General features: G+C 44.0%; 1 protein-coding gene across 2 annotated transcripts in view; it reads left to right on the forward strand.

Moving 5' to 3' along the window:
* PDS5B (PDS5 cohesin associated factor B) overlaps positions 1-27,762 on the forward strand; it is a 120,536-nt gene that overhangs the window by 6,465 nt on the left and 86,309 nt on the right. The window contains exons 2-6 of one of the 2 annotated variants that reach the window (XM_075851707.1): positions 21,045-21,188; positions 22,895-23,098; positions 23,383-23,469; positions 23,557-23,654; positions 25,469-25,595. In XM_075851707.1, the coding sequence (XP_075707822.1) occupies positions 21,081-21,188; positions 22,895-23,098; positions 23,383-23,469; positions 23,557-23,654; positions 25,469-25,595 (624 nt within the window). In that variant the 5' untranslated portion in view covers positions 21,045-21,080. The remainder of the gene's footprint in view (positions 1-21,044; positions 21,189-22,894; positions 23,099-23,382; positions 23,470-23,556; positions 23,655-25,468; positions 25,596-27,762) is intronic. The other variant, XM_075851706.1, reaches the window with a different exon arrangement.

Consider the following 27,762-nt stretch of genomic DNA (forward strand, 5'->3'; position numbering starts at 1 on the left):
ACCTGATCTGTGACTATTCACTGATACGTCATTCCTTACATCATTTGCTTGGTATGGTGCTGTAAACGGCTGCACAGTTAATTTCTCCTTTTGGTTTCTACTGCCCTTTGGTTAAGGGGACCAAGCTGACCCCTAATGTCCATTATAGATATGTCTATGGAGGCATAAAAGATTGATGTCTCATACATGCAGTCTGCTTTGTGTGATCAAAATGTGACCCCCTCCTGTGCATCCGAGGTCCCCAGGAAGCCCATGCATCTAGAAATTAGCCTCTTTTGCCTAATTTTTTTTTTTTGGTTGCTTTCCTCTGATGTGTATTGAAATTCCTAATGCCTATAGTATCTTAGTCCCTGCTATACATTATATTAAGTGTATAGTGCACAGGCAACCCTTCTATGGTAGCCGCTGTGGCGATCAGCTGATTGCAGTGGATCTGGCTCCTGACACCCCCCCCATCCCTAGAAAAAAGACTTTCTGCCGAGGAAAGCTGTGGCCAGCCATACGTTATCCCAGCAGCGACTGCTGAAGGGGATACGTAGTCTTCCATGACAACCATTGAGATGAATGGCCGTCCATTGAATACTTGAACGCCTAGAGTCTGCCAGAGCGAAAGCCACTCCCTGTTTTTGGTCTTTTGCTCTGGCATGTGGAGGGGGGTACCACACAGGGCCCAATTTTATGATGTTCATGTGCCCTAATAGGCTATATAGACAATGGTTGTCTTCAGGAGACGACCGCTTTAGGGTCAATGCACACGATGCGTATTACGTGCGGCAAACCCGCAGCGTAATACAGTACCAGCATAGTCAATGAGATTCCTGGAAATCTCATGTACACGCTGCAGTGTTTTTCACGACTTTGACTTGTGTGTTTGTTTTTTTTTAGAATCCGCAACATGTCAATTTATCTTACGTTTCCGCTTGCGAATTCTATCTGCCTAGTGCAGGTTGCGGTTTTGCTGCGTAATTTCCGCAGCAAAATACGCAACGTGTGCATGTAGCTTTAAAGGGCATCTTACCCACCAAAGTTTTGTTTCAGAAAATACCATGTTGTGACTGTGTTTATCACATGTATAGTGCCCTCTATTGGGCTAAAACTTATATGTACTTTTTCTAATAGGTATCCAATAAATAAATGACTGTCATTAAAAAAAAATTAAAAAAAATTCTAATCCGTCTCTATAACAAGTTTTCTGGTACTTTTGCTCCAAAATAAAGTAAAATGTCAGCATCCTTGTGTTTAGTTCTGTGTATGCGAGAAGTGATATTGGTTGTAGTAAATAGTAAGGGTATGTTCACACCAACGCAAAATACGTCTGAAATTATGGAGCTGTTTTCAGGCGAAAACAGCTCCTGAATTTCAGACTTTTTAGGGTATGTTCACACGGCCAAATTTCAGACGTATACGAGGCGTATTATGCCTCGTTTTACGTCTGAAAATATGGCTACAATACGTCGGCAAACATCTGCCCATTCATTTGAATGGGTTTGCCGACGTACTGTGCAGACGACCTGTTATTTACGAGTCGTCGTTTGACAGCTGTCAAACGACGACCCGTAAATATACTGCCTCGGCAAAGAAGTGCAGGGCACTTCTTTGCCACGTAATTTGAGCCGTTCTTCATTGAAATCAATGAAGCACGGCTCAAGGTTTACGAGCGTCTCATACGCCTCGTAAATTACGAGGAGGAGCTTTTACGTGTGAAATGAGGCAGCTGTTAACAGTCTGTCTTTTCACACGTAACTGCCTCTCAGCGTGTGAACATACCCTCACAAGTACTCGGGTTTTTCGCGGGGTCAATTACGGACGTAATTGGAGCTGTTTTTCAATGTAGTCAATGAAAAACGGCTGCAATTAGTTCCCAAGAAGTGTCCTGCACTTCTTTGACGCGGGCGTAATTTTACAAGCCGTCTTTTGACAGCGACGCGTAAAATGAATGCTCGCCTGCACAGAACATCGTAAGACCCATTGTAAGCAACGCGCAGATGTTTGCCGACGTATTGGAGCCGTCTTTTCAGGTGTAATTCGATGCGTAAAACGCCTCCACTACGTCTGAAAATAGGTCGTGTGCACATACCCTAAAGCCTTATTCACACTGACCTGTCAGTATTGCGCGCGGAAAAAACGCTGCGTTTTGCGCGCACAAAAGGTCCGTGTGACATCAGCATATGGTGCGCGACTGCGTGATTTTCGCGCAGCCGGCATTATTATGACACTCTGGTTTTATGTGGCGCTTTTCTGTTTACATTCATTATTTTTACTACTGTAGCGCGCATCACGCGTGGCACCCAGACGTGGTTCCGTGTGCCATGCGCGATTTTCACGCACCCATTGACTTCAATGGGTGCGTGCTGTGCGAAACACGGCCAGATATAGGACATGTCGTGAGTTTTACGCAGTGCACATACGCTGCGTGAAATTCACTGACCGTCTGAACGGCCCTATTCATTAACATAGGTCCGTGCGACGCACGTGAAAATCACGAGCGTAGCACGGACATATAACACGTACGTGTGCATAAGGCCTAATAGTACTGAAATTACGGAGCGTTGTCTATAGCATATCGGGGGGGGGGGGTGGCTGGGTGATAACCCCAGCTCTACAGACTACTAAATAGTGAAATCATCCAGATCTGCAGCATTAAAGAAGCAGGGGATGTATTACTCCATGAAGATCAGACCCCGCTGCTGTCTCGGGGGGCACATGAGAGCTGTAATACGGCAGAATGAAGAAAACCGAAGTAGGATTCTGGGTAAGATGGGTGACGGCTTTTTGGAAGTTATGACAGATGTCTGGGTTGTCACCCAGCTCTAACTATGAAATAACAATTTGACAGGAACTCCTGACTATTTTCTGGGGACTTTCGGTATCGAGAGGGAAATTCTCTTCAGAATTTGTTTCTAAATGTTGCAGTGCCATCTTGTACAATGTATATAAATGGTAGAATAAAGGCAATGTATCCTGAGTCTGTGCAGTAGGTGACTGATGAGAACGCTCCTCGGTTATCCCACTCTCTTATTGCAGTATGGCTCTGCTGTAATTATACCAGTCCGCAGTGTTGTCGTTTCTTCACATGCACTTGATGGAGAAGGAGTAAGTAGTAAATCGTCTTGGATGGCGCCTGGTTGCCATAGTGAGTCTGTTATTGTTTTACCTCATCTGGTGAAGATGTTTTACAGAGTGAAGTATCGAATCCATTCCTGCCTACATGTGTTACTGATTGCTTTATTGTGGTGGTCAGTGGTTATCATTGTAATAAATGCTGTGAGGTTTACAGGTGACGTGATGCAATCTGTTATTTAGGCCCAATTCAAATAAAATCCAAAGGTAAGATCAGAAAATAAGAAATTTACACCAGGTTTCTTCTAGAAATTTTTATTTTGAGACTTCTTTACATGCTGCATCTGCGAGGTTACAACTTGAGAAGAAACTATATGAATTGTGAGATTACGAGGCTGAGTTCACACGGTGTGGACACGCAGCGCATCCGCCTTGTGCACTGCAGGGAATTCCAGGCGATAAACTGCACCACGGTTTTTCGCCCGGAATGTCCACTGCGGAAAACTACTGCATTAACCGGCCTGCTAGATGACGTTTCATCCCAGGAGACTGCTGCAGCCTGTGATTGGCTGCCGCCGTGGTCACATGGGATGAAGCGTCATCCTAATAGGCAGGCCCTCTGACGTCATCCAGGCCGGCCTCCTGGGATGATATTTCATCCCATGTGACCACCGCTGCAGCCTGTGATTGGTTGCAGTGGTAACGTCGGATGAAATGTCATCCCAGGAGGCCGGCCTGGGGGAAGAAACTCAGACTCCTGGGTAAGTATAAGGTTTTTTTTTTTTTCTGAGTTGCATTTTTTTGGGGCGGAATTGTTGCCTCCCCATTGAATTCAATGGGGAAAACCCTCAACAAATAAGCAGCGTTTACGCAAATACAATTGATATGCTGCGGAATAAAATTCTGCATCGCATGTCAATTTCTGAGCGATTTTTACGCTCCGTATTTACGCAGCGTGTGGATGAGATTTTTTTATCTCATCCACTTTGCTGCTACCGTATTTGCTGTGGACTTTCCGCAACGAATTCCGATGCAAAAAATCTGTGTGAACTGACCCTAAAAGGAGCAGCCATTTTTCTGTAGGATGTGAGCAATTCTTTTATAATACTGATCATAGTCACGGTCATTCATTCTTGGGGCTTGTCCACACGTAACAAACTTGCTGTAGAAAATTTCTGCAGAAATTCTGATGTGGAAAAACCACACCATTTCCTGCGTTTTTTACTGCAGAAAATGATTTTTCATTTTTGGGAGATGGTGACATCCCTGAAAAACGCAATTCAGTCCACTTTCCGCAGCAGGAATTGACATGCTGCGGTACGGAAACTATGCACCGCAGGTGAATTTATGGTCTGAAATTTTACTCCGCGTGTGGATGAGATTTGTTAAATCTCACCCACTTTGCTGCTATTGTATTTTCCGTCTGCAATTCCAGACGTAAAATACACAGCGATTCCGTTACGTGTGGACAAGCCTTTAGGCCTCAATCACACTAACGTGTTTTTGCGGCCACAGTTGACCCGCAAATCTGCGGGTGAATTGCGGTCCCGTTCATTTCTATGGACACCTGCACACGACCGTTGTAGGATGCATGACTTTATGGCAAATTGTGTAAAATTTATTAAAAAGGTGCAATGGAAAGATCATAGCCAGGTCTAGGAGCCAACAATGACCTGCTGTAGGGCCTAGGTCAGCACTGGAATTGCTGACCCCTCTCCCCTCAGTAGTGTCCCCTCTCCCCACCAATACTAAATATTGTCTCCTGCCACACACACTTCCTTCCCAGCAGTCACTGCAGCCACCCACACGCTAGTCACTGTAGCCCACCCTCTTACTCCACTAAGTAGCCACAGGGCTACCGTCTTCCTTAGCAGGCCGTAACCAATCCCCCCCCCCCCCCCCAGTCAAGAGTAAGGCTTCCCACCAGTTGTGCAAACCTATAAGCATATGGGGAACCACTCGTATGATGAAATCACAAATGTGCTAAGCATTATCCTCAAATATAATACATTAAGATGGGGGATAAACCACCAGCAGTTAAAAAAACCATCTGTAACGTGGTCTCTGCTATAAAATGCAACAACAAAGACAAGAATCGAATGGTGTCAATACCCCAAAAATTATAGGTATTACATATCAGACATATGAAATTGTTACACTTATGTAAAGCCAGTATTGTTGTAAGTGTGACAAATTGGTACCCAATCCAAAAATATGACGTATATTTACCAGAGTGCTATCTCTGGCAGTGCCATGAAAAGTTAATGGAGTGGTGGCCGAGCATGCGTTGTACCACCCCAGTCATATATTTTTTACAGCATTTAAGAAGCACTTGAAAATTGCTAGAAAACGACCGTAAAAAAGCAATCAAAGCGCCACATGGAATGTCCGTCATAGAACCGTTTTATACAGATGTAATCTGGCCGCCCTACACCATGATTGCTTTCAGTCAGCTTGGCTAGTCTCTAAGGCCATGTAAACACAGCATATTTTCTGGTGTATTTCGTAGCGTAAAACACGCGTGTTAGGCTCCGTAATACACTTGATATACGCCTGCATAAAGCTTGATTTAAACAGGAAATGCATTGTGTAACTCATGAGGCGTATTTTTACGCTGCTGATCAAACACCTCGTAAAAATCTGCTTAGAAAGAAGAAATGTCCGGTCACTGATTGTAGCGTTTTACTAGCTGATTATTCCCATTTCCTATTGATACTTCAAAATATGCTACAAAAACGGCTGGATTCAGAGGTTTTCTCTTGAAATCGGCAAGGTGTTTTTCAGCCTGAACATATGCCCTGTAAACATAGCCTAATACTGCTATGCTGCATTTCACAGCGCATCACGGAAATTATGCTTACTACAGTGAGGGAGGGGTAAAGCTGCTTTGTGGACTTCTTTGGACCCCTGACTGAGAATATGCTTTACTACTTGAACTGTATGAGGGTTCACATGACTGAGTTTTCCGCATGGAAAATTCGTTGTCAATTTGCCAGAGAATCCGTGGCAGAAATCTGAGGCTGACTGACTTTTGCCGCAGATTAGTAATTTCATCTGTCGCTGATTTTCACGTGGAGTAGCCAATGGAATCTAATCCACGTGTGGCTATCCGACACGATTCTCGCACGGAAACTGCATCAAGAAGTGAAATTCCTTATGAACCACAGCACGGATTTGTCATTGAAATGACTGGGATGCGGTTTGTTGGCGGATTTAACGATTCCAATACGAAATCTACTTGAAAATCTGTTGTATGAACACGGCCTTAGGCCTCATGCACACGACCGTATTTTTTCATCCCCGTAAATACGGGTCCGGTGTCACACGTATTCGACCCGTTTTGCACCAGTTTTTACTGGCCCGTGCCTGTAAATACGGGCCCGGTGTCACTCGTATTCCACCCGTATTTACGGCCACGTTTTTGGCTGCAAAATTACACTGCACTAATCGGCAGCCCTTCTCTCTATCAGTGCAGGATAGAGAGAAGGGACAGCCCTTTCTGTAATAAAAGTTAAAGAAATTCATACTTACCCGGTCGTTGTCTTGGTGACGCGTCCCTCTCTTCACATCCAGCCCGACCTCCCTGGATGACGCGTCAGTCCATGTGACCGCTGCAGCCTGTGATTGGCCTGTGATTGGCTGCAGCGGTCACATGGGCTGAAACGTCATCCAGGGAAGTCGGGCCGGATGTCGAGAGGGACGCGTCACCAAGGCAACGGCCGGGACATCGGACTTGAGGAAGCAGGAAGTTCTCGGTATGTATGAACGTCTTTTTTTTTTTTTTTTTTTTACAGGTTGCTCTATAGTCTGATCGGAATTCGCTGTCCAGGGTGCTGAAAGAGTTACTGCCGATCAGTTAACTCTTTCAGCACTCTGGACAGTGACTATTTACCAACGTCGCCTAGCAACGCTCCCGTAATGACGGGTGCACACATGTAGCCACCCGTCATTACGGGAGCTCCATAGACTTCTATGGGCTGCCCGTGCCGTGGTTACGGCCAGAAATAGGACATGTTCTATCTTTTTCAATGGCACGGGCACCTTCCCGTAAGAAAACGGGAAGGTACCCGTGGCCAATAGAAGTCTATGAGCCCGTTATTACGGGTCATAATTACGACCCGTAATAACGGGTGTTTTTACGGTCGTGTGCATGAGGCCTTAGGGTATATTTTACTTAAAGGGGTTGTCCAGGTTGGGGGCAATTTCTCATACTTATGACCTATCCACAGGACGTATGAGCACCACGGCCCCTTCAAAACAGCTGATCGGCAGGGGGGATGGGAGTCTGTCCCCCACTGATCAATTTCTTATAATTGAAAAACACCTTTTTAAAGGATAAAGCATTTATTCATTTATTTATTTATGGCTTAATGCATCTAAAATGAAAAATTTAGCTACTATGCAAATGTTTTTTGTTTAGTGTCCTACAGTTACTATGCAGACTTGTGTGCCTACATGGTTACAGACTACAAGAAAACCCTCCATAGTCCGACCCTGGAGTCATATTGCCATCCATCTGCACAGATTTTAAAGTGCGCTGTGAAGTCTACAGTTGGCATAAAGTTACATACATAGAGGCCATACGTATGCCATATATGTAAGGAGATTTTCCCGACATATACACCAAACGTGCACCATCAAAGTGGTGTGAACATAGTCTAATACATGTGGATTTTCCTGCAGATTTGCAGGCCATTAACCCCTTCCCGCTCCTGGACGTACTATTAGGTCACGGTAGCTGTATAGTTCGCGCTCCATGACCTAATAGTACGTTCTGCATTCAGCACAGTGGCGCTCGTGCCCCGCGCGTTCATGAGCTTTGATAGCCTGCTGTCAGAAACAGCAGCTATCACAGCTTAATGTGCCGGGACCAATTACTATGGTCCCGCCTCGACGATCACCGCTATTGGCTAGTCAGTGACATCGTCGGATGGTGAGACTGTTTTATTTGTCTATCTCCTCATCCAGTGATTAACCCCTTCCCGCAATTTCACATACAGTTACGTGATGGGAGCTGGTGTTTTCCCGCAATTCCACGTAACTGTACATAAAAGAGATGGAGCTGAGCCAGCGACATCACCGCCGGGTGACAGCTGTATGTTACAGCTGGCACCCTGAGGTATCGGCCAGGACCGGAGCTAGCCTCCGATCCGACCGATTAACCCCTCACATGCTCCGTTCAATAGAGATCGCAGCATGTGAGGAGTTTATAGCCACTGGCACCCCAGCAACGTGATCGCTGGGTTGCCGGTGGCTGCAAACGCGATCGGAGGCCTAATACTTACCTCCTGGTCAGGCAGTAACGGAAGCCTCCTATGCCCCGTCGTCGGCGGGGCCCAAAAGGCTTACGGTACCATCGGCAAGATGGCGCCGGCTCAGAAGCTGAGCCAGCGTCATCAGCAGTAGGTGTCCGCAGTATGTTACAGCGGACTTTAAAGGCAGGAACCGGAGCTAGCTCTGATTCCTGCCATTAACCCCTTCAATGCAGCGATCCAATGCAATCGCTGCATCAAAAGTGGTTTGTATGAAATCAGCAGCCTGCAATGCGATGGCAAGGCTGGCGTCTGCTGCCATGGCAACAGGAGGCCTAACAATGGGCTTCCTATCTGCCATTACAGAAGCCGATCAGGCTGTGCCTCCGGACGGGGCCTAATCGGCTTGCTGTCCGTGAACAACTGACAGTTCTAATACATTGCACTACATAGGTAGTGCAATGTATTAGAACATCAAACAAACAGTTGGAGCTTCAAGTCCTCTAGTGGGTCTAAAGAATAGTGTAAAAAAAAGTATAAAAGTTGTAAAAAATACAATAAAAGTTTCAAGTAATAAAATAAAACACTATCACCCTTTTTCCCTTATCAAGTCATTTATTATTGAAAAAAATAATAAAGCCATACATATTTGGTATCGCTGCGACCATAACGACCTTAACTATAAAAATATTACGTTATTTATTCCGCACAGTGAATGCCGTAAAAAAAAACTAAAAAATACTAACTTAATTGCTATTTTTTGGTCACTTTGTCTTCCAAAAATGTTAATAAAAAGTGATCAAAAAGTCGCATGTACTCAAAAATGGTACCTATAAAAACTATAACGCGTCACGCTAAAAACAAGCCCTCATACAGCTCCGTCAACTAAAAAATTAAAACCGTTATGGCTATCACAACTTGGCGACAGAAAAATATCCATTCTCTTTACAAAAGTTATTTTATTGTGCAAAAAGTTGTAAAACCTAAAAAAGTGCTATAAATTAGGTATCACCGGAATCGGACTGACCCACCGAATAAAGGTAACGTGTAATTTATAACGCGTGGTGAACGCTGTATAAAAAGAACTAAAAAAAATATGCCAGAATTGCTGTTTTTTGGTCACCTTGCCTCCCAAAAAAAAGGATTATAAGTGATCAAAAAGTCGTATGTACCCCAAAATGGTACCAATAAAAACGACAGCTCGTCCCGCAAAAAAAAAAGAGCCCTCGTACCACTAAGTCTATGAAAAAATAAAATTAGTTTAAGGCTCCAATAAGTCAGGAAAGAAAAAATATGCAGTTGTGCCGACCCGAGGGGAACATATCTTCTGTTTCAAGTGGCGAATTATCAAGGCCCCTAAAATTAGGGAACCAGGAAGGGTAGGGCCAAAACAAATCTGCTGGAAGTGAGGGTGCCCGTATTATACCAGGACAACACTTCCCAGCAAAATTCCTCAAACTGCAAAGATGCCGCGTGTGGACCAAAAGGGGAATCAGTAAGGACATTTATTAGTTCGACACCGGCCTGTGCAGAAAGGATTGTGTCACAGCATAACACACATCTATGGATTATTTTATTGTTTTGTTTTTTTACCCCATTATTCTACCACCTGACTAAACGGAAACACCAGGAAGACTCTAAACAAAACTACTACCAAGCAAAATCCATTCTCCAAAAGCCAAATGGCGCTACCTTCCTTCTGAACCCTACACTGTGCCCAAACAGCAGTTTACTTCCACATAAATGGCATCGCCATACCCGGGAGAACCATTTTAACCATTTTTGGTGTGTGTGTCTCCAGTGGCACAAGCTGGGCATGACATATTTGCCACTGAAATAGCACATCTAGGGAAAAATTGGAGTTTTTACTTTGCACCTTCCGCAGCGTAATAATTCATGGAAAAGGCCTGTGGGGTTAAAATGCTCACTATACCACTTAATAAATGCCTTGAGGGGTGCAGTTTCCAAAATGGGGTCACTTCTCAGCAGTTTCTTTTATTATTTCACATGAGAGCCCTGCAATTGTGATCCAATACTTTGTAAATTGCCAAATTAGGCCTTAATTTTACATGGCAGTCTTTCACTCCTGAGCCTGGTCAAATGTCCAGGCAACAGATAAGGGCCACACGTAGGGTGTTTCTAAAACCGGGAAACACAGCATAATAATTATAGAGCTGTCTTATTATGGTGGGACAAGCTGGGCGCCACATATTGGCATAACTATGGAAAAAATCCAATTTTCACTCTGCAACATCGAGTGCACACCAATTTCTGCCAATCACCTGTGGGGTTAATATGCTCACTACACCCCTAGCTGAATACCTTGAGGGGTCTAGTTTCCAAAATGGGGTCACTTCTGGGGGGGGGGGTCCACTGTTTTGGTCCCACAGGGACTTCTCAAATGCGACATAGCGCCCAGAAACCAATCCAGCAAAATCTGTACTCCAAAAGCCAAATGGCGCTCCTTCTATCTGAGCCCTACTCTGTGCCCAAACAGCAGTTTATGACCACAAATGGGGTATTGCCGTACTCCAGAGAAGTTGCTTTACAAATGTTGGGGTTCTTTTATTCCTTTATTTGTTGAGAAAAAGCTACGTCTTATTGGAAAAAAAGGATTTTTTTTTTATCTTCACTGCCCTATTCTAATAAAATCTATGAAACCCCTGTGGGTTCAAAATGCTCACTACACCCCTAGATGGATTCTTCAAGGGGTGTAGTTTCCTAAATGGAGTAACTTTTTTGGTGTTTTCTCTGTTTTGGTCCCTTAGGGGCTTTGCAAATGCAACATGGTCTCCGCAAACCATTCCTGCTAAATTTGAGCTCCAAAAGCCAAATGGCGCTCCTTCCCTTCTAAGCCCTGCCGTGTGTCCAAACAGCCGTTTATGACCACATGTGGGGTATTGTTTTACTCGGGAGAAATTGCTTTACAAATGTTGCGGTGCTTTTTCTCCTTTAGTCCTTGTGGAAATTAGAAAAAAATATCTAAACCTACATTTTCTTTGAAAGAATGTAGATTTTAATTTTCACGGCCTACTTCCAATAATTTCTGCAAAAAACCTGCAGGGTCAAAATGCTCACTATAGCCCTAGATAATTTCCTCAAGGGGTATTGTTTCCAAAATGGGGTCACTTTTGGGGGATTTCCACTGTTTTGGCACCCCAAGAGCCTTTCAAACCTCACATGGTTTTTAAAATATTTTCTAATAAAAAGGAGGCCCCAAAATCCTCTAGGTGCACCTTTGCTTCGGAGGCCGGTGCTTCAGTCCATTAGCACACACGGGCCACATGTGGGGTATTTCTAAAAACTGCAAAATCTGGGCAATAGATATTGAGTTGCGTTTCTCTGGTAAAACTTTCTGTGTTACAAAAAAAATAGATGACAAATGAATTTCTGCAAAAAAAAAGAAATATGAAAATTTCACATCTACTTTGCCTTAATTCCTGTGAAACGTCTAAAGAGTTAAGAAACTTTCTAAATGCTGTTTTGAATAATTTGAGGGGGTAAAGTTTTTAAAATGGGGGGACTTATCGGGGGTTTCTAATATATAAGGCCTTAAAATCCGCTTCACAACTGAACTTGTCCCTGTAAAAATAGCCTTTTGAAATTTTCTTGAAAATGTGAGAAATTGCTGCTAAAGTTCTAAGCCTTGTAATATCCTAGAAAAATAAAAGGATTAGATTTGTTCAAAAAACAATGCCAATCTAAAGTAGACATATGGGTGATGTTAATTAGCAACAATTTTGTGTGGTATTACTATCTGTCTTACAAGCAGATACATATAAATTTAGAAAAATGCTAATTTTTACAATTCTTCGCTAAATTTTGGTGTTTTTCACAATTAAATACTTTGTTACTGGCAAAATTTGCTAGATTACATTAAGTCCAATGTGTCACGAGAAAACAATCTCAGAATCGCTTGGATAGGTAAAAGCATTCCGAAGTTATTACCACATAAAGTGAAACATGTCAGATTTGAAAAAATTGGCTGTGTCCTGAAGGCAAAAACAGGCTGCGTCCTTAAGGGGTTCAGAGGAGGGACCCCCTAGGGGACGCCCCAGGACCACCACCATAGTTGAAATCCCTGAGAGCAGTGACCCTGCAACAAGTGATACCCCCGAGCGAAGTGACCACATTTGAACGCCCAGACTAGACCATTATGAACCCCAAATCCCTGTGTACACGGGCAGCTCAGGGATCAAATTTAACACGGCAGGGCTCAGTGAGACAGACTTTTTCAAGTTCTTTTTCACTGATGAGTTTATAGAGCTTATTGTGTCCCAGACAAATTTATATGCCCTAACAAAGAACCCCACATCATTTTATGCCCAATCCCACAAGTAGACTCCTGTAGACACAGCAGAGTTGGGCAAGTTCTGAGGACTGCTCTTGAACATGGGGCTTCTGAAAAAGCCATCCATTAGGACCTACTGGAGCACAGACCTCTTATACCACACCCCGATGTACCGCATGGCCATGTCCAGGATGCGTTATGAGGTAATACTTCGCTTCCTACATTATGCCGATAATGAGCAGTGCCCACCCCGAGATGACCCCAGTTTTGACTGTTTATATAAACGGAGACTCCTATTAGACCATTGCAGTGCCCGGTTTGTCCAAGCATACACCCCGGAGAAGTGTATTTCTGTTTTGAGTCCCTGGTACATTTTAAAGGGAGGCTTTAATTCCACCAGTACCTGCCAAGTAAGAGGGCAAGGTATGGCGTGAAGATGTATAAGCTGTGCGAGCGTGTATTAGGGTATACCTACAAATTTAGGATATATGAAGGGAAGGACAGCCCCCAGAATACCCACCCTTACTGGGAATTGATGCCAAAATTTTGTGGGATTTAGTGCACCCACTGCTGGACCAGGGTTACCACTTCTACCTGGATAATTTTTATACCAGCGTCCCACTCTTCAAGTGCCTCGCTTCAAGAAGTCCTGTGGCATGCGGCACTGTTAGAAGAAATCTGAGCGGCCTCCCGAAGACTCTGCTTGGGCAAACACTCAGAAGGGGTGAGAGCAGGGCACAATCTAGCAGCAACATATTGTGTGTCAAGTACAAGGACAAGAGAGATGTCCTTGTATTGACAACAAGGTACGAGGTACCAGTACAGGGACCCCCAAACCAGACTGCATTCTGGACTACAATAGGTACATGGGAGGGGTGGACTTGTCAGATCAAGTCCTGAAGCCCTACAGCGCCATGCGGAAATCGAGGGTGTGCTGTAAGAAGCTGGCCGGGCACCTCATACAGATGGCATTGTACAATGTGTACGTGCTACATCGATGTGCAGGCCAGAGGGGAACTTTCCTGGAATTTCAAGAGGTGATTATCAAGAACCTTATCTTTAGAGACCGGGAAGGGGGGGGGGGCACCCAGTACTTCTGGAAGCGAGGCCACACGCATCGTACCAGGGCAACACTTTCCAGAAGTTCCCCAAACTGGTGGGAAGGTTAAGAGTCAAAAGAGGTGCAGAGTCTAAGAAAGGACACGAAACATCAATGCGACACGTGTCCCGAAAAATCAGGGCTCTGTATAAAAGATTGTTTTCAAATTTACCATACATCCCTTGATTTTTCATTTACCCTAATGCACAGCTTATCCCCCTCATCTTTCCCTCCTGAGCCCTGCCGTGTGCCCAGGCAGCTAAGTCACATGTAGGGTATTGCTGTACCTGGGAGAACCCACATTACAATTTATGGGGTGTATGTCTCCGGTGGCACATGCTGGGCACAATATATCGGACACTGAAATGACATATATGTATAGGAAATTGCAAATCTCACTGCACCATCTGCTGCGCATTATCTTTTACACAATAACTTTAGGGTCAAAATGCTCACTACACCTCTAGATTAATGCCTTAAGGGGTGTAGTTCTTAAAATGAGGAGTTTCAACTGTACTGGTACCTCAGGGGTTCTGCATACATAACTTAGCACCAGAAAAGCTCCAGTAGGCTAAATGGTGGTCCTTCCCTTCTGAGCCCTCCCATGGGCCCAAGCGGCAGTTTATCACCACAAATGGGGTATTGCCGCACTCAGGAGAAATTGGGCAACAAAATAGGGCATTTTCCCTGTTGAAATAAGAAATTTTGGTCAAAAATGACATCTTATTGAAACAAATGTCATTTTTTTAAATTTCACAGCCCAATTCAAATACGTGCTGTGAAAAAACTGTGGGGTCAAAATGGTAACCACAACCATAAATTAATTCCTTGAGGGGTGTCGTTTCCAAAAAGGGGTCACTTTTGGGGGATTCCTACTGTTTTGGCACCTCAACACCTCTTCAAACCTGGCATGCTGCCTAAAATATATTCTAATAAAAAAGAGGCCCCAAAATGCACTAGGTCCTTCTTTGCTTCTGGGGCTTGTATTTTAGTCCACGAGCGCACTAGAGCCACATGTGGGATAATTTCTAAAAACTGCAGAATCTGGACAATACATATTTAGTAGTATTTCTCTGGTAAAACCTTCTGTGTTACAAAAATAAATGGAATAAAATTGAAATTCAGCAAGAAAAATGAAATTTGCAAATTTCACCTCTACTTTGCTTTAAAGAGGCTCTGTCACCAGATTTTGCAACCCCTATCTGCTATTGCAGCAGATAGGCGCTGCAATGTAGATTACAGTAACGTTTTTATTTTTTTAAAACGAGCATTTTTGGCCAAGTTATGACCATTTTTGTAGTTATGCAAATGAGGCTTGCAAAAGTCCAAGTGGGTGTGTTTAAAAGTAAAAGTCCAAGTGGGCGTGTATTATGTGCGTACATCGGGGCGTTTTTAATACTTTTACTAGCTGGGCGTTCTGATGAGAAGTATCATCCACTTCTCTTCAGAACGCCCAGCTTCTGCCAGATCACACTGTGACGTCACTCACAGGTCTTGCATCGTGTCAGACGAGCGAGGACACATCGGCACCAGAGGCTTCAGTTGATTCTGCAGCAGCATCGGCGTTAGCAGGTAAGTCCCTGACTTCACTGTCCATATAAGGACACAGCGACGTCAGGGACTTCTGAAGCGGAATCCCCACCGCTGTGGCCGGGGATTCCGATCTAGAAGTACCTCACTTCACTGTCCAACAGTGAAGTGAGGGACTTCTCCTGGAGCTATCCACTACAGGAAGGGGGGGCGACTATGTGGGTGTGCGGCGCTGCCTACAGGGGGGGGGGGGGGGCTCTGTGACGCTGCCTACAGGGGGCCGTGTGACGCTGCCTACAGGGGGGGGGGGGCCGTGTGACGCTGCCTACAGGGGGGGGGGGGGGCCGTGTGACGCTGCCTACAGGGGGGGGGGCCGTGTGACGCTGCCTACAGGGGGGGGGGGCCGTGTGACGCTGCCTACAGGGGGGGGGACGTGTGACGCTGCCTACAGGGGGGGGGGCCGTGTGACGCTGCCCTACAGGGGGGGGGCCGTGTGGCGCTGCCTAAAGGGGGGGCGGGCGTGTGGCGTTGCCTACAGGGGGGGGGGCCGTGTGGCTCTGCCTACAGGGGGGGGTCGTGTGGCAGAAAATGTACAAATGAAATTCATCCGGATGCAAAGCGGGTCAAAATCGGCCGTTAAAAACGGAAACATGGCCCGAAACGGAACGGATGCAAAACAGCTGGAAAAAAAACGGACCAAAACCGCCGTTTTTATCGGTCGACACTCGTACCCAGTCGTGTGAATAGAACCTAAAGGTAGTGGCTGACGTGCCGTGTCTTTACATAGTCGGAAGTGCTGTCTTAGCAAAGACATGGAGTGCCATCGATCATAGTACACACCCCCCTCCTCCTCGTCCTATCTCATCGTCACACCTTCTCCTCCTTCACTCTAGGATTTTCTGCACTGCCTGGCCGCCTTGTCTCTCTAACACGCCCTTTCCTGTGTGTGTGTGTGTGTGTGTGTGTATATATATATTATACACTACACCCCCCCCCATACATATAAGTAACAGGATGTGGTATATTGCTTGATCTGTGTGTATATTATATAGTAAATAATAGTGAGAGACCCTTACCGTGTTTTTCAGACTACGAGACGCACCTGACCATAAGACGCACCTGACCATAAGACGCACCCAGGTTTTAGACAACAGAGAATAGGAAAAAAATTATTTGTTCAAAAATAATTTCTGTTTCACCACATTCTGAGAACCCAAATTTTTTTTATATTTTTTTTTCATCGATTGAGCAGTGTGAGGGCTTACTTTTTGCGGAACGAACTGTCGTTTTATTGCCACCATCTTTTGGTACATGCGATTTTTTTTTTTTTTTTTTTTTTTTTTTTTAAATCTTTTATTGTTATTTGTTTCATATTTTAAGCACTAAGGTGACCAAAAAACTATTTTGATGTTTTACATTTTTAAACTTACCATGCGAGTTAAATAATGGTATATTGTAATAGATCGGACTTTTACGGACGCAGCGATACCAAATTACATTTTTTACATTGTGCTTGGGGGAAAAATGGGAAAAGGTTTTTTTTTTTTAAACTTATTATTTTTATCTTTTTTACACTCCTGAAAAATATATCTAACATATTTATTTAGTTTTTTTTACACATTTTATTAGTTCCCCTAGGGGACTTGAACCAGCGGCCACTTGGCTACATGTGGAGTTACTGAAACAGGGAAACAGCGTAGTTACGCTAACTCCCATAGCAGTGAATGACCGTTACGGAAGCAGCGTAACATGCGAGCTACGCTGTTTCTGAAACTACTGTTCAGTTCTATGGGAGTTACGGAAACAGCATAGCTCCGCGAGTTACGCTGTTTCAGTAACTCCACATGTAATCAAGTGGCCGGGAGAGCACAGAAAGCTAGAACGGGGTATAGGGGGCCCCATTCTAGAGATAGGTAGGACCTGCATCTATCTGACATTTATCACATGTCCTGTGGATATGTCATAAATGTCCTTCATAGAAAAACCCCTATAAATGCCGCGGTCGCTATTGACCACAGCATTTAACTAGTTAAAGGGGTTTGCCATAAAACACATTAATCCCCTTTCCGCAGGATAGGGGCTACATGTGAGACCGCTGGGGGTCCCACTGCTGGGACCCCCCAGCGATAAGGAGAACAGGGGACCGAAAGTCACCCAAAGCGACACATGAGAAGCCTGGACTTCCGGTTTCTATGTCCGGCTTATCTGTTCCGCAGCTCCATAGAGATCAATGGAGAGCCGCTCGCGCATATGTAGGAGAATCCCATTGATCTCTAGGAAACTGCCGGACACAGAACGCTTGTCATGCAGCGCTCTTGTTAACTTTCGGTCCCCTATCTCCTTATCGATCACACATGCATCCCCTATCCTATGGATAGGGGATGCATGTGTTTTATGGCACAAGCCCTTTAAACTTCCAGGAACAGCGAAATTGCTGTTCCTGGCCGTTAGAGCAGTGTGTCAGAAGCTGACACCTGCAGTGTATGGAGCGGGCTCAGCGCGTGAGCCCGCTCCATACATCATCCCCCTCCAGCTCCATGATATGCTGGCACGTCATGGGTCGGGAAGGGGTTAAGTAATGAAGTGGGTATGGCGCCCTGCGATGCCGGGTCCCTTGACTGCGGACTATAAGACGCAGGGACTTTTTTAGCAAGTTTTATTCTTGCTAAAAACTGCGTTTTATAGTCCGAAAAATACGGTACATACATTTATAGTAAATTATGAAAAGAAAAAAAAAAAAAAAGTTTTACCATTGATTTGTTTGGATTAGTATTTGGTGCTTGCTTCACTGTAAGGCCCTGTTCACACGCTTTCTCTGCATCCCATTGATATCAATGGGAGGTCAGAGGAGTAAACGGCCGAAGATAGGGCATGTCGCTTCTTTCTTCCGCGAGCCGGTCTTACCACTCGCGGGAAAAAACGCCTCCGCCTCCCATTAAAATCAATAGGAGGCATTTTCGGGCGTTTTTTTGACGCGGAAACCGCACCGAAAAATGCGCCAAAAAAACATCCGAAAACGCCTCCTTTTGATTTCAATGGGAGGCGGAGGAGTTTTTTTTTTTGGTTTGCGCGAAAAAGAAGCGACATGCCCTATCTTCAGAAGTTTATATCTCTGACGTCCCATTGACATTAATGGGAGGCAGAGAAACTGTTTTTCGCAGCGGTTTTGCCTGTGGTGCTCAATGGCCGCAGACAAAAAAAAATTCTGCCAGCAAAAAAAAACTATGTGAACAGGGCCTAATACAGGATCTCTTGGAACAGATGCAGCAGCAGATGAGGAAAATGTGCTGACTGGATTGTGTGTAACCAAGATGTCTGACATAGGTGGAGTGGGCAGACTTTATCAGAATTTATCAGGCTGTAAAAGGGGTGGGGGAAGGAGATGGTTAGATCAGGGATAGATGGAGGCACAAAGGATAATGATGATTATTAGTGTGTAAGCCCTTATTCACACGACAGGGTTTCCTGGCCGGGTGACGGCCGTTCATAAATCGGCCGTCACCCGGCTGCATTAGGAACAATAGACCCCTAATGGGGCTATTCACACGACATGCCCTTAATGGACATGCCCTATTTTCGGCCGTTTACCCGGCCGCCCGGCTCCCATAGAAGTCTATGGGGCCGGGTAATACACGGCCATCACCGGAATGTGTCCCGAGTGACGGCGGCCATGTATTCCGTCGCTCGCGCGCTTTCCCTCCTCCGGCCGGGGATTGGGGATTCCGCTACAGGAGAAGTGCGTGACTACACGGTCCATATATGGACACAGTGACGTCACTCACTTCTGAAGCGGAATTCCCGACCTATGGCAGGGAATTCCTCTCCAGGAGAAGTCAGTGACTACACTGTCCATATATGGACATTGAAGTCAGTGATTTCTCCTGGAATGTGGGGGGGGGGGGCTGTGTGGCATCACCTACAGGGGGCTATGTGGCATCACCTACAGGGGGCTGTGTGGCATTACCTGCAGAGGTTTATGATGGATATTGGGCGTGGTTAGGGGGCATGGCTTAAAATGTCCCTCTTTTCCGAATTCAAAAGTTGGGAGGTATGTAATGCCCCTTCAGACTCTGCTACCTGTCAACTACTGAAAAGTCATTCGCCAGAGGAAAAAATGTTTCCACATGGCGGAGTACCAGGTCCCAGACCCAGATGAAGCTTTCTTTTAAGACTCCACCATTGGGAAACATTTTTTCCTCTGGAGGAAGATTTTTCCATCGACATGTAGCAGTTCTATACGGGTGGTGTTAGGGAGGGCAAACTCAGCAATTGCACAGTGCGCCCAAAATGGACCGCTACTCTTGGTGCTGTGTGCTTACCTCCAGGCTAAAATTTGTCAGCCAGCCCTGGGCCGTTGGCTTCCTTCCCCACCGTTTTCTCTCGTAGACCACAGCCTGATTTAGGCCTGAGGTCTACAACAGTCCAAGAGCACGCTATTGACGTCAGCGGCCTAGCGCAATAATGTCACTGCATCATGCCATCCGTGCTGGGCCGATGAACTCAGCAGAAAGTCAGAACGTTCGCCTGGGGTTACTCGGATAGATTGGGGGGGGGGCACCTTTCTATAGTTCGCCTCAGGCAGCAAAGGGGCTAGGTTCACCCCTGTCTACACAACCGTAATTACCTGAAGAATTAATTCAACAGTTTGTTTAGCGTGAAACATTAAGGGTTTGTCCCCACACATTGGTATTTCTGCAGCAATTCCGTTGAAATTTGTAGAATTTTTGCTGCAGCAAAAAACACCATTTCCTGCGTTTTTTATTGTAGAAAATGGTGCGTATTTTGCTGCGTTTTTCACAATGTTGGGAGATGGTGACTTCTCCGCTGAAAACGCAGCAATTCTGTCCACTTTCCGCAGCAGGAATTGACATGCTGCGATCCGAAAATTACGCACCGCTTGTCAATTACTGCACAGAGGTTTTACACAGCGTGTGGATGAGATTTTTTTTATATCTCATCCACTTTGCTGCTCCTGTATACTGTTGCGTTTTTTCCACCCGCAATTCCGCTGTGTGTGGACGAGTCCTAACAGGATAAAACATAAACAAAAAAAAAACATGCAGTAAAATGCTGTTTTTCTATATTTACGCTGCAATGGATGACAGACCCATGTAGATGTCTGAATGAAGACCTACAATTGGGTTGTACTGCATTTGATGAGCTCCTTCTCGTTTTCTGCTTGCAAATGTCATCTGGCTGATAGGCCTAGAAGGATCTTGCACCATCTTATGAATCTTTTCTTACGGAGGTCCCAAGGAGGCAACTTTGTGGTCCAACACAGGCAGTTGGCTGATAGGGTCACGCCATTGGCATACAATGCAGACGTCTGTGTGTCTTTGTGTGATTGCATCTAGTATACACTACTTGTGATGCTGTAAATCCCTTGGAAAGTTGGGACTAGGAAACTTTAAGGCCCTCCTGTCTATAGCTGTGACCTGGCACCTTCCGACCTGTGTCTAAAGAAATGCCTTTAGAGCTAATGTTTACAGTCTGATGTAAAAAATAAAACAAAACCAGAAAATAGCTGTGAGCAGAATAAGTCTGTTTTACTAGCAGGGATTTGATCCCTTGGTCTACTACTGGTTAGATACCACCACTGGCAAGTATTTTAAAAAATAGGATAGATATGTATTTACATCGATTTTATATAGACCATTCAATGCAACTTTCAATTGAGCCTTCTCAGGCCACTATGCTTCCATAAGAATACTGCTCTTGAAGTAATTTCATTTCTGACAGTTGTGTATTTAAGCTAGACTTTGTGTTCTGTTGGTATACATGCAGTCCTTTTCTAAACTCTAAAAATCATTAGGTTTTTTTCCTTAGGAGAACAACACCCAGTGCCACCATGGCTCATTCGAAAACGAAGGGCAATGATGGGAAGATCACGTATCCACCAGGAGTCAAAGAGATCTCAGACAAAATTTCAAAAGAGGAAATGGTTAGACGACTCAAGGTGAGGTCCAGTTTATTTTTGCATTAGATTGCAGACCTTGACAATCTTTTGACGGGATTGAAGTGCAGTTCAGCTTTGTAAAATTGGAGGATCTATATACACTCCTCAACATTGAAATTGCAACGCCAAGATGGGCAAGTCGTAAGGTTATGCAAATGGTGGAAGTAGCAGGTGTCGCTAAGATCTGCAAATGATCAAATTTTCAAGCACCTCGCTCCAATCTGTGGCATGTGGGAGAAGCATAAAAGTCAGATTGAAAGCAAAGGTGTTTTTTTAGCCTCATGAAACCTCAAAAATCAAGTGGTGTGGGATGATTGTGCGATGCCTCCTGTTTGTCAATGTGCCAGTTATCGCCACTTGTCGCAAACTGAGCAGGACAGAATCCTTGAACTGAGATACCTTGGTTTATCACTCCGGCAGATCGCTGCGCGACTAGGCCGAGATGTCAGCACTGTTGTTGTTCTACCAACCTCTGAGACACACAACATTGAACAAACAGGAATGACAGCAAGAGTTGTGTGGAGGCGTACCTCCGGCCGGATGGATCGTCTTGATTGGAAGAATGGTGCGTAGGGATCCATTCTGTACTGCAAGTGAAATTGGACGTCAAGTCCCAAGACGAGAGCAGCAACCAGTGTCTACACAAACCATCAGAAGGTGTTTGCACGACATTTGGCTATGAGCCAGACGTCCAACTACAGGTCTTCCATTGACCACACACCACCGCTCTCAAAGGCTATTATGGTGCACAGCAGGACCGCAATGGAGGCTGCAATAGAGGTCTATCCTCTTCAGCGATGAGTACTGCGTTTGTCTTGGACGCATTGATAGCAAGAGAAGGATTATGGTGTGGGGTGGCCTAATGTATATACCCCCTCTAGTCTTCATTTCAGGTACACGAACAGGTTGGCGTTACATTGATTTGGTCGTGGAACCTGTGGTTCAGTCATTTCTCCAAAGGAATCCAGAAGCCGCTTTACAACAGAACCCCAAGCCGCATGTTGCTCGTGCTACTGTGAGCAGCCTGCGTGGCCTCAACGTGCTACCATGGCCTGCAGCGTCTCCGGACTAGTCTCCCATCGAGCACATCTGGGACTTCATTGGTCGGCAATTGCAATAGGAGCTGCCAGCAGCCAATCTTGATGATTTACCTCATTGAGCAATAACCTCATTTATGGCATGTAAGAGCTTGTAATTCTGCGCATGGTGCTCATACTCTATACTGAATAAATTAAGATGTTTGGAGCATTTCAATGTCATTAACCTGTTTTGATCCTGTGATTTCCACAATTCCAAAAGGTCCTTCTTGGTGTTGCAATTTCAATGTTGAGGAGTGTATAATCAGGAGAAGTCTGATAAGTGGAGAAAGAAAGGCATTTTTCTCTAATAAGATATTACAAAGTTTATTATATTTGCTTTTACTATTGATTTATGCAAAGTTTGTTTTTTAAGAGTTTGTGTCCATTTAAACATTTTCTGGCTCCTCCCCTGTTGTCCCAGTATAATTACATTGCAGAGCAGCTTATTGTGGTGTTTGACTGTGTCTATGTTTTGACATTTCATCTGGATACCACAATCCCGGTTTTCTGAAGAAGGAAATGGGGTTTTCAACTTTATTTACATCCCAGTTTTTAATGGTCTGAATATGTTGCTTTACAAATCACAACTTTCTAACGCTATTGTTGGTGCGTTTAATATTTTCTTAGATGGTTGTAAAAACCTTCATGGATATGGATCAAGACTCTGAAGAAGAGAAGGAGCACTATCTAAACCTTGCTCTTCATCTAGCATCTGACTTTTTTTTAAAACATCCAGATAAAGATGTCCGCTTGCTTGTAGCCTGTTGCCTTGCAGATATTTTTAGGATTTATGCCCCAGAAGCGCCATACACTTCTCCAGATAAACTAAAGGTACGTTTCCGGTTGGACGGCATTTTTACTTTCAGATAAATTCTTGAGTGACAAACGACCTCCGTATTGTCCAAATTGTAATGAGAACTTCTTCTGTCTCACCTTAAAGGGTTTTTGTGACCCTATTTTATATATTTTAGCTATATAATTACCATTTAAAGCGTATCTGTCATGTATACTATTCTACCCTGTTAGTATGGGGGAAGGTCTGCTCTTTACTATTAGCCCAAACGGCACAAAACAATGGAGTTTTTGCAATAATACAAAATGCTTTACTTCCATAGGATATATTTATGTTCATAACACGACAGCTTAAAGGTCTTGAGGATACAAAGAGTCCACAGTTTAATAGATACTTCTATTTGCTTGAGGTAAGTATGCCTTGGGGAAGTTTGATGAACCTTTGTATTGGTGTGAGTTTTACCATCCTAAACCTATGTTTTTCTTCTTCTTGTCAGAATATTGCATGGGTGAAATCTTACAATATATGCTTTGAATTGGAAGACAGCAATGACATTTTCACTCAGCTTTACCGGACGTTATTTTCTGTGATCAAGTAAGTGCACAAAGGAATCAAAGCAATTTCTGTGATGGGGTTAGGATAGGAAACCGTGCTCCTACTTTTACTAACCTCAAACAAATGGATAATGTAATGAAAACGGCACAATAAACAAAGTTTTAGGTCTTGTCAAAATTCCTGACTAATTTGAATTTTACTTTGACTCAAAGTTCTCATTGAGGAAAAAAAAAAAAGCATCCATTTCCAGTGTTGAGAATATTATGTAGTTGTCACATTTGATGACTGTACACAGGGCAATATTTCAGCCCATGTCAACGATTGGACAAATAATTGGAGCAGTTATTGCAAGTCCTTGAGTATTACTGGGGATCAGAATGGCTCTAAAGCTGCCACCTGATGTCTATCCTTCACTTCTCCCATCCCGCAGAAGAATCGGCACCTTACAGTGACTGGTATGTCCATAAATCATCCCGCAATGGATGGCAAGCATTAGTGCATTAATGGTTTCCCCTGACAAAAAAAGGTTCTGTTCTCAACACGCTTTTGGGGTATTTCCGTATATGCCAACGTATACATAGACTTCTGTGGACCTTACCAATGCCAAAATAGTGTGTATTTGGCATATGTTCTAGTTATAATGCATCACTATACCTTTTTTTTTTTTTTTTTCTCTCCCTTTTCTTTCCCTCCAACTTGTGTTGAAAAGTGTAGTCGCTTATGCTGTCCGTACAATGCGATCTCGCTAAAAAAATTGTACAATGGGCGATATTTGGCGTTGAGGCTAGGCAGGACCTTAAAGAGAACCTTTCACCTGCCCATACATGTGCAGCGGGTAATGGGCAGGGCTTCACAAACACTGTCTCAGTTAAAAAAATTTTCATATCTTCCTCCGTTATTTACATATCGGTGCTGTTATATTTTGTGCCCGATATGTAAATAAGCCCCAGAACGGTCAATGGAGCGTTTCTATCTAACTAAATGGCAAGGGGGCATGAGGTCTTCGCTCTGACACTGTCCAAACCGCTACCGACAGTGTCAGGGCGGCTTGCGCTGTGTTCCCTCCCACGAGAACACAGAGACTGGTGGTTCTGCATGGAGCGCTCTCTGTGTGTGACTGTGTGTGTTCTCGCGGGAGGGAACACAGCGCAAGCCGCCCTGACACTGTCCGTAGCTGATTGAACAGTGCCAGAGTGAAGACATCATGCCCCCTTACCATTTAGTTAGATAGAAACGCCCCATTGACCGTTCAGGGATCTTATTTACATATCAGGCGCCAAATATAATGGCATCGATATGTAAATAACGGAGGAAGTTAAAAAAAAAATTATTTAATTTGAGACAGTGTTTGTGAAGCCCTGTGCATGTATGGGCAGGTGAAATGTTCTCTTTGTACTAATTCTTCAATATCTTAAAATATTACAGGAAATGTGTAAAAAATCTTCAGAGGATGTACTCTGCATAGTTCCCATATTTTATTAAGGGAGTTCTTGTGTGACAACTACTAGATTATAAAGGTTCCTGTACCAAGGATACCCATGCTGCGTACATGATCTGAGAAGACACAGCTTCAAAGTACAACGGACAGAGGGGCCCCCCTTCTTTCTAGCCGCTTAGATGACGCGGTCGCTATTGACCACGGCATCTAAGTGGTTAAATTCCTGGGATCCGAGTTCTCTGACCCCCGCCTTTAGAAAAGGGTGTCAGCTGTAATAAACAGCTGACACCCGCAGTGTACAGAGTGGGTTTAGTCCATGTGGTGAAAGGATAAGTGACACCATCGCTGTATTTGCTATACTTAACATTTATGTCATAAAACCATATTTTAATGTTAGATTTCCATTTTATTTCAGTAATGGCCACAATCAGAAAGTCCATATGCATATGGTGGATTTGATGAGCTCAATCATATGTGAAGGGGACACAGTTTCTCAGGAATTACTGGATACAGTTCTGGTAAATCTGGTTCCAGCACACAAGGTACTTTTTTTTTTTTTTTTTTTTTTTCTCTTTCTAATTTAATGTATCATTTTGGGCTATGTCAGTATCCATTTTGCGTAAATATAATTTAACGTTTTGCTTAATTGTCTATTAATGGGTTTTTACTCCCCCTGTGGCACACCCACTGACTTATTTCTGCAGGGGTATTTCCATTCTGTCTCCTCCTGAATGATTTTGCTACATCAACATTCTTCAGATAGGATATTCTGTAAATGTCTATAGTGGGAAAACACCTTTTAAATGGGGCAGTGTTTCTCTATAGCCAAACACACAAAACATAAATGAGGTTTGCAGCAATAACTAACACACTGGATTTGCTGTGCCCCCCCCCCCCCCTTTTTTTTTATTTTTTTATTTTTTTGCTCATTTGTGGTAGAAAGGGAAGGAAACACTTGACTATTCAACATCATGGGTTCTGAAGCTTAGGCCCATGATCAAAACGCCTCCAGCTGTGTGAGCCGCACGTCTGCACCTGTGAGATTTACTGCATACATCTGGTTATGGTTGGATCCTGATCTAAAACTGCTTTTGAGGCAGATCAAATTGCAGTTGGTAAAAGGGACTACGTAACTAAAGTAATCTTCAAAGTATAAAGCCATTTTTTTTTGCAAGTTTCTTACCAAATCAAGTTTAATGACATTTTTGCAGGTTATACGCATAGACCTCTTCTGACATGTTATCAGGGGAGCATTGAGTTAAGCTCCCACTTCTACTAAAATGCAATAGTCCCTTCATCCCAGCAGAGCGTTGTCCTGCTTTAGAATTGATCAGCTTAATTGGTGAGGTTTTCCATTTAAATCAATGTGGTTGTAATGCTTTGTCAGCTCTAAGCAATGCTGATGGAGGCTGAATCGGTGGGGGCCACTGCTACCTGACCTTCACTCATAACAATGACCGATTTTTCATATTCAACATTTTTATTGGTTTTAATGCAAACCATACAAACACAATTGGAAAAGATGTGTCTCCATAGTAAGAAGAAATGACAAAGAAGGGCACAGCCCAAACAGGAGGACGAACATTACTACCTATGAGAAGCACAAAATAAATAGATACTTTATTTATCCCCAAAGGGAAATTGGTTTACAGTTGTAACTCCCATTTACAGTACTTATTATACAAAAACCCCAATCCAAAAGAGGAGGCAGCACTGCAGTGGTATAAAAATCCAACATTTATTCACCCAGCATACAGGCAACATTTCACAAGCTTGAGAATGCCTTCAATGGGAAGGTGAAACGTTGCCTGTATGCTGGGTGAATACATTTTGGATTTTTATACCACTGCAGGGATGCCTCTTCTTCTTTTGGATTGTGGCTGAACTTGTTTGGGGTCTCATGTCAAGTTTCCCCTGAGGATAGCACCCACATTTCTACGCTACCGTGCAGCTCCTACACTTCGTTTGTTCCTGGATATTATACAAAATACAACATACGACGATAACATGTAATAAAAAAAAGCATCATGACACTATAAAGACATATTATAAAGTGCAATAGCTTTTGGCATTAAAGTTCTTTTAAATAGTTTTTTCCTACATCGAAATTGTAGTAATCGATCACTAAAACACCTTTGTTTATCAATTTAAAAAACTATGTAATGGATGCAACTCCTCTACTTTAATTGCACTAATCTTCTTTAATAACCAAAATACAACGGCAGTCTGAGTAAGCATAGTGGAAAGGAGCCTTGCTTGAAAAAGAAAATAAAAATACAACAATTCCGCTTCCTATACATCCTAAAATGCAGTGGCAATAGTAGGTAAGCGCAATCACAAGAAGCAAATGACCACTCAAAATAGACACAAGAAGGGAAGGAAAAGATGGAATGGGAAACAAGCAAGGGCAAAGGAGAGACAAGAGGAGTTTGTGGTGAACGTGGACTCCGGTTCCGGATTATCATGGTTAAGGAAGACTAAGCAGCCATGCACCTGGCAGAGACGGGATAGGAGCAAACAAACCCTCACTCCTCTGTATGTAGGCCCCGCTCAGATGAAGTCTCATGGGAGAGAACAGTTATTGTGTCTCAAGTCACTGCTGTACGGTAGGTGGAAGAAGAGCGGAACGTAAGCCAGTGAGACCAAGTGTCCTATCTTATAGAAGCAGCCAAGGAATGAGCTAGAAGGTGCTCTATTCGCTGCATTAAG

The sequence above is a fragment of the Rhinoderma darwinii genome, chromosome 2 (assembly GCF_050947455.1).
Source record: "Rhinoderma darwinii isolate aRhiDar2 chromosome 2, aRhiDar2.hap1, whole genome shotgun sequence".
In the NCBI taxonomy this organism is placed as follows: Eukaryota; Metazoa; Chordata; class Amphibia; order Anura; family Rhinodermatidae; genus Rhinoderma; species Rhinoderma darwinii.